At 33.5% G+C, this 17,816-nt stretch overlaps 1 protein-coding gene across 2 annotated transcripts in view; it reads right to left on the bottom strand.

Annotated features, from left to right (window-relative positions):
- The window catches only part of LOC108687265, a 112,032-nt gene that overhangs the window by 61,496 nt on the left and 32,720 nt on the right, over positions 1 to 17,816 (bottom strand). For both annotated transcript variants that reach the window (XM_018192952.1, XM_018192953.1), the window contains exon 3: positions 10,315 to 10,390. In XM_018192952.1, coding sequence (XP_018048441.1) covers positions 10,315 to 10,390 — 76 coding nt within the window. The remainder of the gene's footprint in view (positions 1 to 10,314; positions 10,391 to 17,816) is intronic.

Below are 17,816 nucleotides of genomic sequence, written 5' to 3'. Positions count from 1 at the left end.
TTATTATAAACTTTTTTCTGACTCGCAGTTTTTGGCGATAAAGTATAATTATAAGTATCTTGAATGTACCTTTATAACCGGAAGGTGTTTTGTTCGCAAAAGTCGATAACTCTTGTAATCGATAACAGAGAGAAAATTTCCCACCTGAGCGCGACGATGAGCAGCGGCCAATTCGCTATTAATTTCCGGAAAGAAATAATAACTTTCCACAAAAAGCATAGAAAAATTTATTCACTGAGTCTATGGGTTGATATTAATAACCGTCGTGCCGATAATAATCATCGCGAAAATTAAATCGAATTCCAAACATGCTCGTTCGTGGCGAACGAGATCGGGGTGGAAAGCGAGGGCTGAAACGGGGATCGAACTTCCTATTCCAGGGACGACACGTCCTAGGTCGGGGTTAATTAGTGGTGCGGCACGCCGCGATTAGCCGGACGCGATCGATCCACAGCTGCGTGACGGTTCCATTAGCACACCCGGTATGCAGGTCCGGTCGGACGTGGATACGTAAGGTATTCGCTATTAAGGGGAAATACGAGCGGATTCCGGGTGATACTACAGCGGAAACTCCATTTACCGCTTCTTACACGCGTATGCGCGCGCATTATCGTCATCATCATCATCATCATCATCATCATCATCGTTCTATCGCGGATTCAGCGGGCGAAAGTCCGTAAATGTAATTTAAACGCCGGCCATTTAGATTGGAATTGATAAAAATTCTGAAACGATAATTTTACACATACACTGTTAAATATCAAGGAAGCAATAATAATTTAATCCCTCAAGTTAAAAATAATACTTTGTTCAATATGTCAAAACGTAAATCAATTCATTGCTGTGATTGATTTCAAAGTAATATTTTATATTAATATATTTAATAAATAATGAACTACATTTGAATCAAATGTAATACATTTTTTTAATTAAATTGTTTAATTCATTGTTTTAGTATAAATAACGATATATTGAATAGGAACAAAATGGCAACTTACAGAAATGATTAAAAATAAATTTTAAATTCGAAATTGGATATAATTTGACATTATAACATTATATCATGTTAAAAACGACATGAATTTTACTAATATATTTATTCATGAAAAAACTATGTGATTATTCAAGTATATTCGTATTTATTTAAGTATTTAAACAAAATATAAACTGAAAAAATAAGCTTCAATAAGCAATCGTTACCTTTTAACTATATAACTCGCACTTTGATTGATGATTTTAAATAAAAAAAAAAGGAAATAAATTTTATTATTAATTTTTGTTGTTATAATATTTAGATTTGATGAGGAAACTTAGAAGTTTTGAAAAATATTTTAGAAATTAAGTGATACAATTTTTATTTATTTTATAAGTACAATCTGTTTGATATGACATATAATTTTACATATAAGTCTTCATTTGGTTTGAAATAACATATAATTTTATATAATAAGTTTTTATTTGAGATGACATCGTTTTTATCCTCAATTTATTTAACTAACTATAGGGTGTATCTGAAATAACTAATCATATAGTGCTATTCCTAATAAAAAAATCGAAAAGTTCTCTATCATTTTGCAATTTTCGCAAATTTTCGTATCTTTTTTAATTATTCAAAACGAAGAAAATGTCTAAAATCGCAACGTAAGACAACTTTAAGATATCTTTAAGAGTTCTTTAAGAAATATCTTCAAAATGTTTCACAAAGAACACTAAAAGTTTACTAAAGAAAAGAACACTAAAAAATATCTTATATTTTAATTGTCTTATACATCGATTTATATATCGATTTTATCTGTTTATTCGGCAATGTTTAGAAATTAATATCTCGTTAATTATTGCGAAAATTGCAAAATGATACACGACTTTTCAACTCAGATTTTTTATTAGCTAGGAATAGCACTATATAATTAGTTATTTCAGATACATCCTATATACCGTGATTTTTCTGCCAGTTTCATTGTTTTTACAGACTTCTGTTTTCTCTTGCAGGTTTGAAAGCTATGTACAGATAATAGAGCAGAAGTAAATGCGAAAACGAAAATATTCGTAATCTTTTCAAATCTTTATTCAAAAAATATTCATTCAAATGGAATGATTAACTAATTATTCTTGAGAAATAAAAAAAGAAGTGTATTCGAATGAATATTTCCATTCATTTTTCATACACTTTTTAATTAGGATATTAAGTGCATTTATCAGGCACACTACAGTAAAGAGCCACTTGCTCCCTCTAAATTTTGCCGTTACATTATGTTAGATTTCTTCTTTCTTTTCGTTACCCATACTATAAAAATAAATTATTATATTTCCTGTATCAATCAAACACACGTACTGCGCTTTACCGATAACGTCGACACCAAACATCGATTTATAAATTTTCCCCGCCCTCCTCTTCTTCTCGTTCACAGTTCAACATTATAGATCAAAGTGGAAGAACCCAAAAGTGGGGGGGAGAGGGGGTCCCTCTTGATTATGTTACTCGGTAACGTTATCAGGCAATGTCATAAACCGTCGTGTATCGCGCTTATCAATGCCAATATAAAAGCATAGCGTTTCGCTGCGATAAGGTCGCCTCTTTTTTGCGGGATACTTTTTCACGACGGCGCGTTCTCGCGCTCCGCGAAGGATTCCCTACGTCAGTCGAGATCCGCAGACGAGATGGGTTGCGTTCTATCTCTCGCGCATAATTCAACCCTCTCCCCCCCCCCCTACCTCCCCCTTCAACCCCGCGTTTATTACGCGTTTTATTTATGCGCATTACGCGACGCAAAGCGACGCGACGCCGCGCGCCGAACGTTTTTTATGCAAAACGGAGTCATTTTCACGTAGCGCGTCGCACGACTCTTTCGATCGCGTAATATTCGCGAAAATAACTTCCGCCGCTTTTTTCCCCTTCCTGCTGCGGTGAGATTTTCGCCACGGTGCAAATTGCAGTCGCGGAGAACGCGAGTGGAATATATTAACTGGCAGACTTTTTATATGCTATGTTCGGTAAAGTTAAATACACGACGTTAAAGTATGTATGCGGTGTCCTAAAATATCGTCCCTTTAACTAAAATATCTTTGAGTAGAATTTCGAGAATTGCAAAAAAAGTTGATCATCTCGCTGAGAGGTAAAAAAGAACTTACGTCATTCAACAATTGTATAAAATTAAAGACAATCAAATTTTTTTTGTGATAATATTGAAATAATATTAGACAAAAAATTTTAATGGCACAAAAAATGAAAATTGGATACTGGAACTAAATATTGTAATTAAATATTTGAAACCCCCCCCCCGCCCTCTTTACTTTAGTTAAGCTATATTATTCTCGTATTAATGATTAAGATAATTACAGCATTATTTTTTTGTGACAACATTAAAGTAATATTAAACAATTTTACTATCGCAAAAAACGAAAATTGCACGACAGAACTAAATATTACAGTTGTATTTGGAACCCCCTCAATTTGTAATTAGCTAATATTTCTGGTACTGATAATTAATCTATATGTATAATTACAATATGATACATTTTATATTGTAATAAAATATACTGGGAACATATTATATTTCTCGAAGTATTCCGTAATATCGCTCTGACACCGAACAATACAGCGATGGCGAACATTTCGTGTACATTTACGCACCCCTTTCTACCCCTGACCCTGCAAAGTGTAGAACAAACGACGGGGCTTGACAGTCGCGAGTGCGGCCGACGTAACTCGATACTCTCGCGATATTTTCGACCTTTCGAGAGGAAATCGATATTAAAGAGCGACCAGCTCGGCCCCGGAAAGGGGATGATGATCGACAGGGGAGGTGAAAGGGGGTAAAGAGATGGCGCGAAATTGAAATCGCAGAGCCTCCCAGATCCAAACTACAAGGGGTAAAAAGAGGAGCGATCCGAAGAGGAGTGTAACGGGAAAGGGAGGAAGGGAGGAAGGGAGATGGGGTGGAAAACGGGTGGACATGTGCCGGCGGGAAAATTGAGCGTTTCACCTGCACAGATTCCATAATTAAAATCAGTCAGTACCCTCGCTCGTCATTGTCCACCCCCCATACCAGACATTCACCCCTACCTCTGCACCCTTTTCCGCGCAGCTTCCTCCACCCCGGGATCACTGTCACCCTCCTGTCCACATTCGACGTCTCCCGCGCATTTTTGCGCTATTTAACGAGAAAACTTTTCAAATCACATTCGCTGTGACTCCCCCCGTGACCATCGACCACCGTCGCGTTTCCCAACCCTGGAAACCATCCATTCGTCCGGCATTCTGCGTGAAAAAATCCGCAGTTTGTAAACGCCTGGAGCGAATAAACGACGATTATCCCAAATAACTTCGTATTTATCATTACCTTTTGACCTGTACGTTATTTTAGATTGGTAATTGTTTGCAAAAAAATTCGTGGAAAGCCACCATTACATTATATTATACTAAAATTTATAAGAATAGAGCAGGAGCATAAAAGCATAATGTTAAACGATGCAGAACATTCAATATTAAACATAATTTAAAAGTTTTGCAACAAATTTAATAAATTTAGCGACTTCTTCGTCACACAAACGCCTAATATATCTCATTGTTATCTAATCAAAATATTTTATATATTGTAAAATATATGAAGAAATATTTTCTAAGTAATATGTAATCCTTATTTAAGATTCCGTCCGTTTTTAGTACTTTCCGACATGTGGAGGGAGAAATGGTACTGGAAAAGACGTCTCGTGCATCTTTCGATCGAATGAAAACGCGGAACTCATGATATTTAAGTGGCACCCTTAGGAGGCAGACGGAAAATCGAAGAAAGGACGGCAGAAGAAGACGATGGGCAGGAGGAGGAAGGAAGAACCAAGTTCCTTGCAGGATTGAGCTTCTCAAAGTAGCTCGACGAGTCGTTATAAATTGTCGCAGAGTCGGATCCCGATAGGGTGCCGTGTATATGGCAGGAGTATGAGTTGCGGAGTCTGGGTATAAGTTTGACAATCGGCGAGTTCCTTCCGGTGGAACAAATTAATTCCACTAAGAACAAAGACGACTCGGGATGAATTCGCCGTTTTTAGCTGACATTTTGATAATGCTGCCGGAGTTTGATTGGTTAATTAAAGAAGGCTGAAATTTCACAGCTTCCTTCGAATTCGAATTATTTGAAAAATATGATTTAATTAAAGTTAAATAATGAAAGCTCTTAAAAAAATATTTTTAATTATGGCAATAGTTGTTGAAAGTTGTTCAAAAAAATTAATAAAATGAAGATTATAAAGCACTTGAAAAATTCTTAAATAATAAAAAATATATCATAAACATATATCGACGTTTTTATTCATTATAAAAGTAAAAGATTTTAATTAATGTAACGCTTTTTTTATTGTGGATTTTCAATGGAATTGTATATTTAAAGATAAAGCATATAAATTATTAAGAAAGAAAAAAATAAATGTTAAACAGTATTTTATAACAATTCATATATTTTTTCATCGTTGAGGTATAAAAACACCCCAAGTGACTACTCTGGGTTAAGAAAAGACTAATATTTTCTGGAAACGAAAGAGTTATTAAAAGGCAGCACAACTATATATATATATACTCCGAATATTATTTTTACGTTCAGACAGAAAGAAGTTCAGCGGGGAATTAAAAATCCGCCAGCATATCGAGGAAAAGTCGAATGTAATTTATCCCCACAAGAGCGGGGAGCTTCAGTTTCACCTTAATTCCTAGCTTTTCTTTTACTTGCCCTTTTACTCACCCTTTGTCCCCATCTCTCATCTTTCGCCATTCGGAGAAATCTCTCCTTTGTCTCGTCTTTCGCGAGTCGTCAAAAATTAATTCCTAATCGAGTTAGCTCTCTTTCCCGGCACGGAACTCGTTAAAGGAAGTTGCCCCTTTGTGCAACGCCCAACTCCATGAGTATGTTCCTCTTCTTGCTTCTCATACCCTCTCCCTCAGCGTCCATCTAGCTTGCAGTCCTAATCGCATCGAGATAAAAAGTTCGCGAACCATCACTAAAAAAGAAATTATCGCGGCTCTGTTTGCCCGAACTTTTCCATAAAGCGTTCTATAAAGTCGGTAGATTGATATTGCAATCTTATCCCCTTCCACAAAGAGAGTTTCGACATTCAGTTTTGATATCTGCGGAGATTCGAAAGCGTCGTTTGTGATAGTAGCATAATTTATATTGGAGATCTTATCGAGTGGAGCCGAACTCTTCCCGGATGCTTTGGAAAAGCAAGATATTATATCGCGCGTGCTCATAGAATGTTTGCAAAATAATTATAAACTTAGAGTTTGTGAAGTGGTTCATGCAGGAAAGATCGAAAGGAAAAAAAAATAAGACGTGGGAAGAGAAGAATTAATTATATATGCTCGAGGTTTTACGATGCAGGAATGTCAGTCGATTTTCATCCGGCGGAAATGGCGAGGCCTCCATCTTTCACGGGAGCATCTCGCTTCCACTTCCGGCAGAGTAATACCCGTTACATCAAAGACCGAAGAAACTTTTAAGTCACTTTTGATGTAAAACCGACTGTACCGGTGCGCAAACTACTTTCCGCCGCCAAGTACTATTTTCTCCGGCACACCTTAAACAAATTTCCTCTCAACGAGAATCACCGACTCGACGCGCAATATATTGTTACCTCACAATTTGTGATCAGTTACGACTTTCACGATTAAAAAATAATCGTATTATTCAGCAATCATTAAACAATAAGAGTATTAATAGCTCCTGAAAAAAATTATCTATGATATTATATTCTTCATATCAATAATATAATAATTTAATAAATTAATTTCTTAAACAATTTCAAAAGGGATAATTAAATATCTTTTCTTAAAATTCCCTTTTATTCAACTTTAAATTAAATTTCTTATAAAGAATAATATGAATTTGATAAAATTTTCAATTAAAATCACAATTTCCAATTAAACTCTATAAAATGTATAAAAGATAATGAAAGAAACTATTAATTGCTATATGAAATACGTTCTTACAGTCACCAGAGTTAATTGAATTGCTGATAAAATCATTTCCCCGTGTAAGAGATAGTATAAGATCGTGACCACAGACGTCAAAAACGCGAAGATGCGTGAAGATGTATCTCCATCATCAAATTATTCCCTTTCTATCCCCAGGAGCATCGAGGGCGATATCTCACAGGCGACCTACATGACGACGGCACGCGAGCCGTCTGTTTCAGGGTCAACAGGTTAATCCCCAAAGGTGATTGATCTGACCCGGCCACGAAAGGCCGCGAAGGTGTAAAAGGTAGAAAGAGAGAATAAACACGTGTGTAGGGTCAGTGAGAAATGCGGTTAGAGATAGTGCGGAATATTGACGTCCTGAAATTGACGTCAAACCCTTAGAGAATTCATTATTAAATTAATTAGTGATTAATTAATTATTTTGAGTATTGGAAGTTATTAATATTTCATTAATATCAGGGTTGGGTAGTAAAATGTTAAAACGTTAAAAGTTAAAAAAAAAGTTAATCATTTTTAACTTAACTTGGTTAATTTTAAATGCATTAATTTTTAATTTATTAAAGTTTAAAAGTAACTAAATTAAATTAAACTTTAATTTATTAAAGTTTAAAAGTAACTAAATTAAATTAAAAATTAATGCATTTAAAATTAACTAAGTTAAGTTAAAAATGATTAACTCTTTTTTTAACTTTTAACGTTTTAACTTACTACCCAACTTTTTTTAAATTAAACATTTTTCCATCTCTCTCAATGCTAATTTTTTTTTCTATAAAGACTTAAATATTAGAGAATTGATTAAGAAAAAAAAATTCAATGATTTTATGATGAGAAACTCTATAGTAGTCAGTTTTTATTGACTCGCTAGATTTTGTCAATTTTCGCTTATATTTGAATCACACTAATTTTAGGTAATTTATAAATGTTATATTATATAAATATGAAATGAGTCTTAGATGAAAAATTGTTGTAGAACACATCCATTCATTTTCTAAATTTTTACATATATTTTTTGTAATAAATATCTAGTCAATGCAATCGTAAACATGGATAAGTAGTCGTTTTAGAAGTTAAAGAAAAAGTTAGATAATGGTTAAAAAAAGAGAAATAATGCAAACATACACCTTTCTCTCTCGTAAGATTTTGACAAAAATGTCTTATGATGTAACTCTTATTATATATAAGTAACTTATATGTGAATATAAAATTAAGTTTACCTAATAATCTATATTTGTAAGTGTTATTTAAAATAATCATTTTAAGAAAAATTAGAATATTCTGATCTCAAAAAAATTTAAGTTAATTAAATCTTAACTTTAAAAGTTAATTCAATCAATTAACTTCAATTAATATTCAATCAACTTAAGTTAATTCAATCTTAACTTAATTTTCATTAAATTAATTTTTTAATCAATTTCCTTTAACTTTTAAATTAATTTTGTTAATTTTATAAGTCATTAACTTTAACTTAATTTAGTTTAAAAAAAAAAACATTAACTTATCCAACCCTGATTAATATTCACAATTTAATACTTACAGGATTAAATTTCTCTAAAATTTCTATTCTGCGCTATACTTTTACAGGTTAATTATTTATTTCGAGTGTTAAAAATACTAACAATACTGCTTTTAGTACTCAAAATAAGTAATTTATCATTAACCAATATTTAAGTATTAAATTTCTCCAAAGGAAATAATGTACAAAGTTTAAGATTTTTTATTTTAACAAAGATTCTACACTGAGAAATAATTTACTAAATTAATATTCTTTTAATAATACTAATTAAACATTTACTTTCAAATAAGAGAAACCTGGGCAAAATGGACCCCTGGGTAAAGCGAATATCTTTTATTTTCGCTTATCTACTTGAGATTGCGCTAGTCTCTAGCAGTCGAAGGAATGACCGACCAGCGTCGCTATGAAAGTACGAAATAACATATGATTGCGTTCATTTGTATTTAATAAAGACATATAGAAAATTGAGTGTTTTCTTGCGATTTTTCCTTAGATACGTAGCTTAATTATTATCTGTAATTGTTCCTTAACCAGTGTTTATAAGAATTCTGTGTCTTTAAACGTGTATTCGAGATTAAAATTTTTCACTTGGTGTTTCTAAATTCTTTTTCAAATTCGCCCCAGGTAGGTCCTTTTGGTCCAAAGCGGATGATCCATCCTCTTTACTCGGTATACGATTACAATGAAAATACTGGGAATACAGAGAGACAGACGACTTTTCGAGTGTACAAAAGGTTTATGTGTTTGTTTACATCTCATTTTAGTTTATTTTTTGTCACAATGCAGTATGATGATTTGTTTATGACTGATTCAGTGCAGTCATTGCACAAAATGAGTCCACGAAGGCTGCACTATATATATATAGAGAGAGAGAGGATTTGATGGCTACTTTTGTGACGATTGCCAAGACTAATTGTAATTTTTTAAATTTCATTTGCATTGCTCAAATGATCCATTCGCTTTGCCTAGGAGGATCAGGCAAAGCGGATGGTTTCTCTTTTTTTAAGTTTTAACTAAAACGACACATTAATGTTCAAGTTTTTAAATTTTTAAAAATTTTATTTCAAAGTCCTTTATGAAAATAAAAATGGTTTCTAATCTCAATTTTAATAGTGTCATTTTTTTTCTTCTCAACCTTAAACACGTCCGCGCTTCCCCTAAATGTTATTCGATAAAAAAATAAGATTCAATAATAATATTTAAAACAAAATAATTAAATAAAATTAATGGTTCTTGTATCACAAATATATAGATATATGTTTACCTTAAAAAAATGTTTAATTAGTATTTTTCAACAACCAAATATTTATTATACTTTAGTATATTTTTTCAGTGTACGCATCCAATTACATGTATAATCTAGATTAAAAAATTAAAGAGCTGGATATTCGTATCTCATTACCATACACATATATATACGACATGTTAAAATTTGATATTAATTGCAGTATTCCAGATATTTAATATCGCCGATTCGAAAAATGTTTGATATTATTAATTGCGTCCCGATTAAGTAACAGCGTATGGAACCCTAAACATTAACCCGTCTACATTCCTGTATAAAATAAATTAATCAGAGCGCCACGGAATGGAAAAAAAAGAAGACGGGAAAGGCGGAGCAAAAGCTCACAATGCTAACGAGCTGGCAATTCGATCCTGCAACAGGACCCAAGGGGCTAACACGAAGTTCTCCCTCTTGCCCTCCTACTCCCCCCCCCCCCCCCCCCCCCCCCTATTCTTTGTGCACTGGTCTTCTTTCCACCCGTGAGCTAAACCCGTCTATTTCTGTCTTTCCTTTCGAAACGTTCCGGCATACTCCATTTAATTCACTTACCGTGAAGAGCCTTCAGGTACGCCTTGCCTGCGTTGATCAGCTGCCTCGCGCCAGGATTGAACTTATCCAAGATATTCTGAAAGAACAAGAAAAAAAGTATCTTTTGTAAACTGCATTGAACTGAGCTAAAACAATCGCAACTCGAAAGTAAAAATTTGATCTTTTATAAACAATAAGAATTTTATTGATGGTTGATTTTATTTAAATTATTTGCTCATAATTAATTATAAGAAAAAACTCCGATTCTAAAATCTTTGAGTTTTCCATTGCCTCTATCCTTCAGTTTCCATGCCTCTAGATCCTCTAGACTTTTATTTTAATTTTACAACACTCTCAACTTTACAACCTCTATCGCTTTAACTTCCACTTCATGTAAATGAATCGCTTGCAAGATACTTGCTTCGATAAATGGCTGCTCGATAGGTTTTCGAGATGTTAATCTCGGGAATTAATGAACTGTGTAAGCCTATAATTACCAATCGCGTTTCAAAAGATAATGATTTTATTGAAAACTCCCCCTCCCCCTCCCCCCCAACTAAATAATTCAATTCACATAAAATTAGTTCTTTTCTCGGTGCATTTCGATCAAATTTTTGATGTTTCAGTAAAATTTTGATTCATAGAACAAAACTTTATTTTTTAATGTTGTGCTTTTGTTCCTTCACGAAATATTAAAAATATTATAAGCTAAATGAAAAATAAGACGACTATCTCTTGTATTTTGGAATAATTCGGCAAGCTGTTATCACGCGTCTTCTATCTTGATGCTCTCGTCATTGCGTTCAGCAGAGAAAGCAGCTCAGTGAGCACTCAGTGATTTTTTATTAATAATTGATTTCTACACTTGTTAGATTCAGCGAAGAATAAAGCAAAAAAATCAATTATATAAAAAAATCACTGAGTGCTCACTGAGCTTTGTCTGCTGAAGGCAGTTAACGCTCTGCGATAGAAATGCTCCGACAAACGCTTTTAACGATAGGAACATAGTGTTGTGTTAGAGAATGCATGAATTATTTGCTGACAAATAACTGAAGGTAATAATATAAATTAATAGCGAGAAATGCAGTTAGAATTGATACGTTCGACTTTATCAACTGAAATTATATATATAATACACTTTGTTGCGATAGTAAATGCAGAAATTGTTTAATAGACGACCGATAAATTGGCTATCAAACTTGAGCCGTTAGAGGTTTGTGAAACTTTGCTGTTGGGATGCAGAATCTAATGATTCGGAAAATCGAGGAGATTCATCAGAATATATGGTTTCAGAATAGAAGATTATTCAAATCGTAATTAATATAATAATTAAATATTGAATTATAATTAATACTGTTTTGCAAGAATATTTAAAAATTTTAATTACTAAAGATTTTAAATTAGGAGTTCTTTGGAATTGATTCCAAAATTTGCAGTCATTAAGACCCATTAATTTATGTTAATTAAAAAAGATACTAAATAATTTTAAAGAATCTCAGTTTGACGTAACTCGATATAAAAAAGAATGAATAATAAATATATTTCAATAAGATAATAATTCAAATTTGTAACATAAAGAAAATTGAATTGTTTGACATTTTTTACAAAGAGATTTATAATTGAGTGAGTTCAATATATCCATCGTCAGTTTTGAAAGGATCAGAAAAAAAATAGATATAAAATTAGAGACGTAGACAATTAGAGATATATTAAATGTCCACAAATCTCCGATTTCTCGCACGTTCTAATCTCCAGTCCCACACGCAACATCCCGAGAACATAAATCCCAAAATCTCGGTTAAGTCAACTCGGAGTTAAGATCAATATTTTCCCAAAACGCGCAAGAATGCCCGAGGGATCGGTCCGTCGATCCCCCGGGATGGTTTCTCGGTGATGCCGGGCATCGTTTCAGAAGAGGGATCTGGTTTGGGGTTTCCTTTCCTTTCGGCAGCCGCGTCGAAGTTAAGGTGGCACTCACGAGGCGTAACTCCGCTGATGCGGTTACGATGTATCGATCCCGAGTAAGAGCGTGACGGCTAAATTAAACTCGGCTCACCCCCGACCTTCACGTTGCCCCCGGCTCTCTCGGCGGAGAACCTTCGCGTCAGGTGCGTCGGAAGGTAACGATGCTCGTCGTCGATTCGATAGCGCGCCAATTATCTCGTGCAATCCGCAAATGGTTGCTCGAAAGCAACGGCGGTATTCTTCGAACTGCGGCCCGCGCGTAGCTTTATTAACGGTTCGCGAAAACAATTTGCTGAACTCAACACATTGCTGAGCTCAACATGCTTCAATTCATAAACCAACCGCGCCCAGTTTAATTACACATAGGTACTCCCCACAACCATTATTCAAATACTTAGATAATACTGAAAAAAGAACCTAATATAACAGCTCAACCATATGTTGAGTGAAATAATTTCAATCGAACATTCGGTTAATATAACCAAATTAATTGAACTTTTTTAAATATTTATTAAGTATACCGAATAATGTAATTATACCGTAATATCGTTCGAAAATAATTAATATTCAAAAAGTTAAATTATTTTTCAACAAAGATTATATTGACCGAATGTTTTTGATTGAAATGATGAAATGACTCAACATTTAGTAGTTGCACTGAGAAAAATATATTTGGTATGAATAACTATATTATGTGAATTACAAAAAACTTCCATATTTTTTAAATTAAATTAGAATAATTAAATTTTGATTAAAACAATTTTTACATTAATTAAATAATTAAAACATTTTTATTTCTTAATTAAAAAATTGTGTTCCAAAATTTGGTTAGAATAATCAAATTTTGATTGAAACACAATTTTTTTAATTCAAAGATATGAAAGTTTTTATGATTTACATACAATAATAGCTATTTATAGTATTGACTTTCTAGCTTAAAACTGCAATGCAAATCAACACGAATAGTAGAAAAGTCAAATGAACGAGCAACTTAATTAATCTACATGAAATATTGAAACTAGTTTATTAACAGAACCATAAGCAATTATAAACTAGTTATGGTTTATTTATATCGAAAACATTTCTGTCAATGCATTATCAGTCTTTCTTCCAATAACATACAATCATTTTAGTAGTCCAAAATAAAATTATGCTTAAATATACTTATACTTAGCTAAATTCTTAGATACTTCAGGGTAAAACCTTTCTTTCTGTGTAATAATGCACAAATAATGATAACGTTACTTAAAGGCTTAACGATGATGGAATTATATTTAATACAGGCTGAATGTCATAGTTTTGAAAAGTCATAGTTCTGACATTTCCGCAGCTGGACAATGCCGGCCACTTTCTTACGTAACTATAACGGATCAATGTCGGGAAGCCGTTCGCGGGGCAAAATCGCCGTGAAAGAATGTTTACATGGGGTGAATGAACGGGAAATCAGCCGCTCCTCCCTATGTGTCGTAAGATGAATATCAGAGTTGTATGGAGCACGTAGGCACGTACTTATGGAGAATGGTAAGACCCATTAAAACGCGTGCCGGGACTCGACGATGTGTTACGTAATGCGGATAAACGCTGGAATCCGCCGTAATTTTTCCTCGGTACTCTTTTCCAAATTCCCACACGTTGTGAAGGCACACAGGAATTCTTACATTGTCAAAGATAAAAATAATTATTTATGCACAAACAGATTGTGGACAATCGAATCCTGTATACAATTTTAAAAAATATACACACATTGGAATGCTTATATTAAAATTATTTTTTTATTTATAAATTTTCTTGCAAAAGGTGAGCAAAAAATTGTTATTATTTCTAGAAAAACGTGGACAAATTGCGTGCAATCAATGCGATATCTACAGTGAGTGCAAAAAGCATTTGTACAGAGAAAATATCTTTTTAAAAAACTTTATTTAAAATAAATATCCAGCGAGAAATGAGTCATCGAATCGATATCGATATGATGATTTCAACATCAATTTGATGTCGATTCGACGTTTAATCGACGATAATTTCTTGCTGAATTATTAGCAATTTATTCATAAAGAATAAAATAAATCGTACGTTTCTTAAAATTATATATACAAAAAAAAATATGTATTAAATTAGAGAAAATATATCATCTAAAAAATAAGCGAAAATTAAAAATTAAATTGTTCAGATACACAAAAAGTATTCGTACAGTCGAGAAATTTAGCTTCTAAAATCAAGAATACATGCAAAACTCGTTTGTTTATGTTAGAACAAAATGTGTTCATTGTATAAAATTGCTAATTAATGTTTATTTTTTACAAATAACACTTTTTTTATAAAAAACTTTCTTGTATGAATACTTTTAGAATTCACTGGAGATTTGGTTAAAATTCGCATTTAGGGTGCCAACTTCACAGATCCTGTCAACAGTCGTGTTGACTGTTCTTTTCTCGTAAAAGACCTTTCACCTTTATTTTTTGTCACTTCATTAAATTGTTTGTCCTGTTATTATTACCGGTTTACTGGTTATTTGCGCATATCGTTCACGCCATTTACTTTATTCTTCACCGTTCATTCGCCGTTCACGTCGGCCGTGCTTTCACGTCATTTATTCCGCTTCCAATATTTATGGCAATCGCCATTCATTATTTTAGCACGAAAATTCCCGGTCTAACGCGGCTTATGACTCCAAGTGTGCCGCCATAAATCGCGACGGCTCGATCTGCTTTTTCGGGATTTACGGCAAAGTAAAAAGTGTCGTCGACGGTCGACGGGGACCGAAAGTCCGAGCCCCGTGATCGATAAGGCCGCGGTAAATTTAGTCGGCCGATTCCGTTACAGTCCGCATAACTGGGCACTGCGAGCGAAATGGACGCGGTCCCCCTCTAACATCTTTTATTGGCAGACAGCCACTCCGAAGAGAACAGGAAAGAGAAAAGAGAGAAAAGAGAGAAAGAGAGGAGGCAGGGAAGCCGGAGATGAAGTCCAAGCCGATGAATGTCGACTAACGGGATAGCGTTGCATGAATTTCGCGTGTGTGTGGCCGCGCTCAAACATCCGCGTGCGGTGTGAATTCTCCGTCTTGCTCGATGGCCACTCCTATTTATTCAACAAAAATCTATTTTCCGGGTTCACAAGATGGATACATTGGAGAAGAGAAAACATTTTTCTATGATATGTAATTTTCGAAAAAATTTTGGTTTTTCTAATAAAAATTATGATTATTCTAACAAAATTTTGATTATAAGAATAAAATTTAAAAAGAAAGTTCTTATAATTAAGTAAATTAAAAATCTTATTGTTCTAATCAAAATTTGATTAAAATAAAAGTTATTGCTTGCACTAAGAATTATCATAAAAATTTGTAAACTAGTGTTTATCATTATTATATTTGAAGAAGCGAAATATAAATCGTTACTTTGAAATTAATAAATTTCGATTTAACAAATAGTTTATTCAATTCATTTTTTATAACTAGTATTTTGTGGAAAATTAATGATGGCCCAAGAAAACCAATTTTTCTTTTTAAAAGGTTTCGCATTCGTCATATATGATTGAAGACATGATGAATATTTGTTACATCTAATATTTTATAAAACACAATATTCTTAGATATTATATAAATATTGAAAAGAGTGAAATACATTCATATAATATTTTAGGACTATGTTGTATTCCTATTGTGCTTACTTGTAGGGTTTACTAAATATTTCATGCCAATAACGCTAAACAGTGCATGCTTTACTAAATATTGCATGACAATACGCTAAATAAAATATGTGTGGTAGTACAGAAGACCCTTTTTCAATGTTCGGCTGCGGTTAATCAATTGCTCTCGAGAATAATCAATTACCACAATTTAATAACCATTTATTTCCACCATTGAGAGAAACAAGAGGGAGGGGGAGAGAGAGAGAGAGAGAGGGCGGATAGACAGAAATGAAGAGAAAGAGAGACAGAGATCAAGGTGAATTCGCTGGACGACCCGGTGACCTCCTGAGCGTGGATTTACCGGTGGATAATCTTGCGCGAGGATCCTCTCGAAGGAGCGAATCCTATGGTCGTAATTCACCGCGTTACCGTTAAACGGGGGAAAGAACCTAACTCTTGCAGCAGAGGAAAGAGAGAGAGAGAGAGAGAGAGAGAGAGAGAGAGAGAGAGAGAGAGAGAGAATAACGTTGCCGCAGTACAAAAATGAACGTACAAAAATACAGCCAGCTTCTGGCCAGGAGAGTGAAAATGGCCGAAGCGCCTTTCAACCACAGCGATTCACTCGCGACATAATAACGAGCTCTCCTGTTCCTGGTGTTATCACATAACGGCTGCAAGAGCCATAAGCCAAGACGTTGTGGTTTCCGTGACGATACATCCGATGGTACACGTTTCGTTAAACTTAACGATAATGGATACCTTGCGTTTTGTATGAGAGATCTGGGAAATCGCCTGGATAGATCTTCGACTTTCTAGTCACTTTTTTTTAAATAATTATTTGTGAGCCCCGAGACAAGTCTACACGGAAAGACACACTACAGTTTCCTGAAGTAATCTAAAAATTTACTTAAAAACAGATCTGAAAATAATTTTGTTGCACCATCAAAATAATTATGAAGGATTATTTGCCGGAATATCAAAACTTTGCAGCATTTCTCATCATGTTTGAAATTACTTCGTAATTATTTAGATAGTTCAACAAAATTACTTTCAGATATGTAGTTAAATTTTTAGACTTCAGCAAGAATATTGTGTGGCATGTGGCAATGATACACACAGTCATATTATATCTATTTGCTGAAAAGTGGCACCGTTAATGACGTTATTTTGCGACTCTGATTAGAAGGTCTCTAGCGCAAACTGGTTGCTAGACTGTCAAAACATTGCAGCCTTGCTCAGCATACCTGAAATTCCTATGTAATTATTTTCATATGACTAACAAAATTATTTTCAGCTCGTATCTACACTGAGAAAAATGTTCTATACTGTTAGAAATGTTTTTAAATTTCATTAAATTTTAAGTTACACAATTTGAGCTTAATTTCATGACATTACATTTATAAATTTAATGTATTTATAATAAAAATATATTTGTGTACATATACATAAAATTTAATGTATTTTTTTTATGAAAATTTATGAAATTTATTAATATATACGTACGTCATTACATTGAAGTAACTACTGTAACTTAATTTTCAGTTAAATCATTCATTACTTTTAATTTCGTTCATAGCCACGAACTTCATTTACATAAAGGAAGCTCGTAGTTACATTTCTAACAGTGTAATTAAACCAGCAAGAATGACATTTTAATGAAACCGAACAGAATTGCAAGTATTGTAATTTTAAATTCGGTTTCTCACCAAAATGCCGTTCTTATTAAGCTTTTTTTGCTAGTTTTATTAAGGACACTTTTTTCAGCGTAGTTAAATTTTTAAATACTTCAGTAAAATTATAATCTTTCCATATATTACATGCTTACTGGCAGTTCGTTAAATAGAACGGAAGCATGTTCTCGATATAAAATGCCCTTTTTTTTTACACTTCTCGCACGCGTGATAATTATAAATTCCAGAACTCGTGCC

Source organism: Atta colombica, unplaced genomic scaffold (assembly GCF_001594045.1).
Source record: "Atta colombica isolate Treedump-2 unplaced genomic scaffold, Acol1.0 scaffold203, whole genome shotgun sequence".
NCBI lineage: Eukaryota > Metazoa > Arthropoda > Insecta > Hymenoptera > Formicidae > Atta > Atta colombica.
This window is presented reverse-complemented; position numbering and strand designations above follow the sequence as displayed.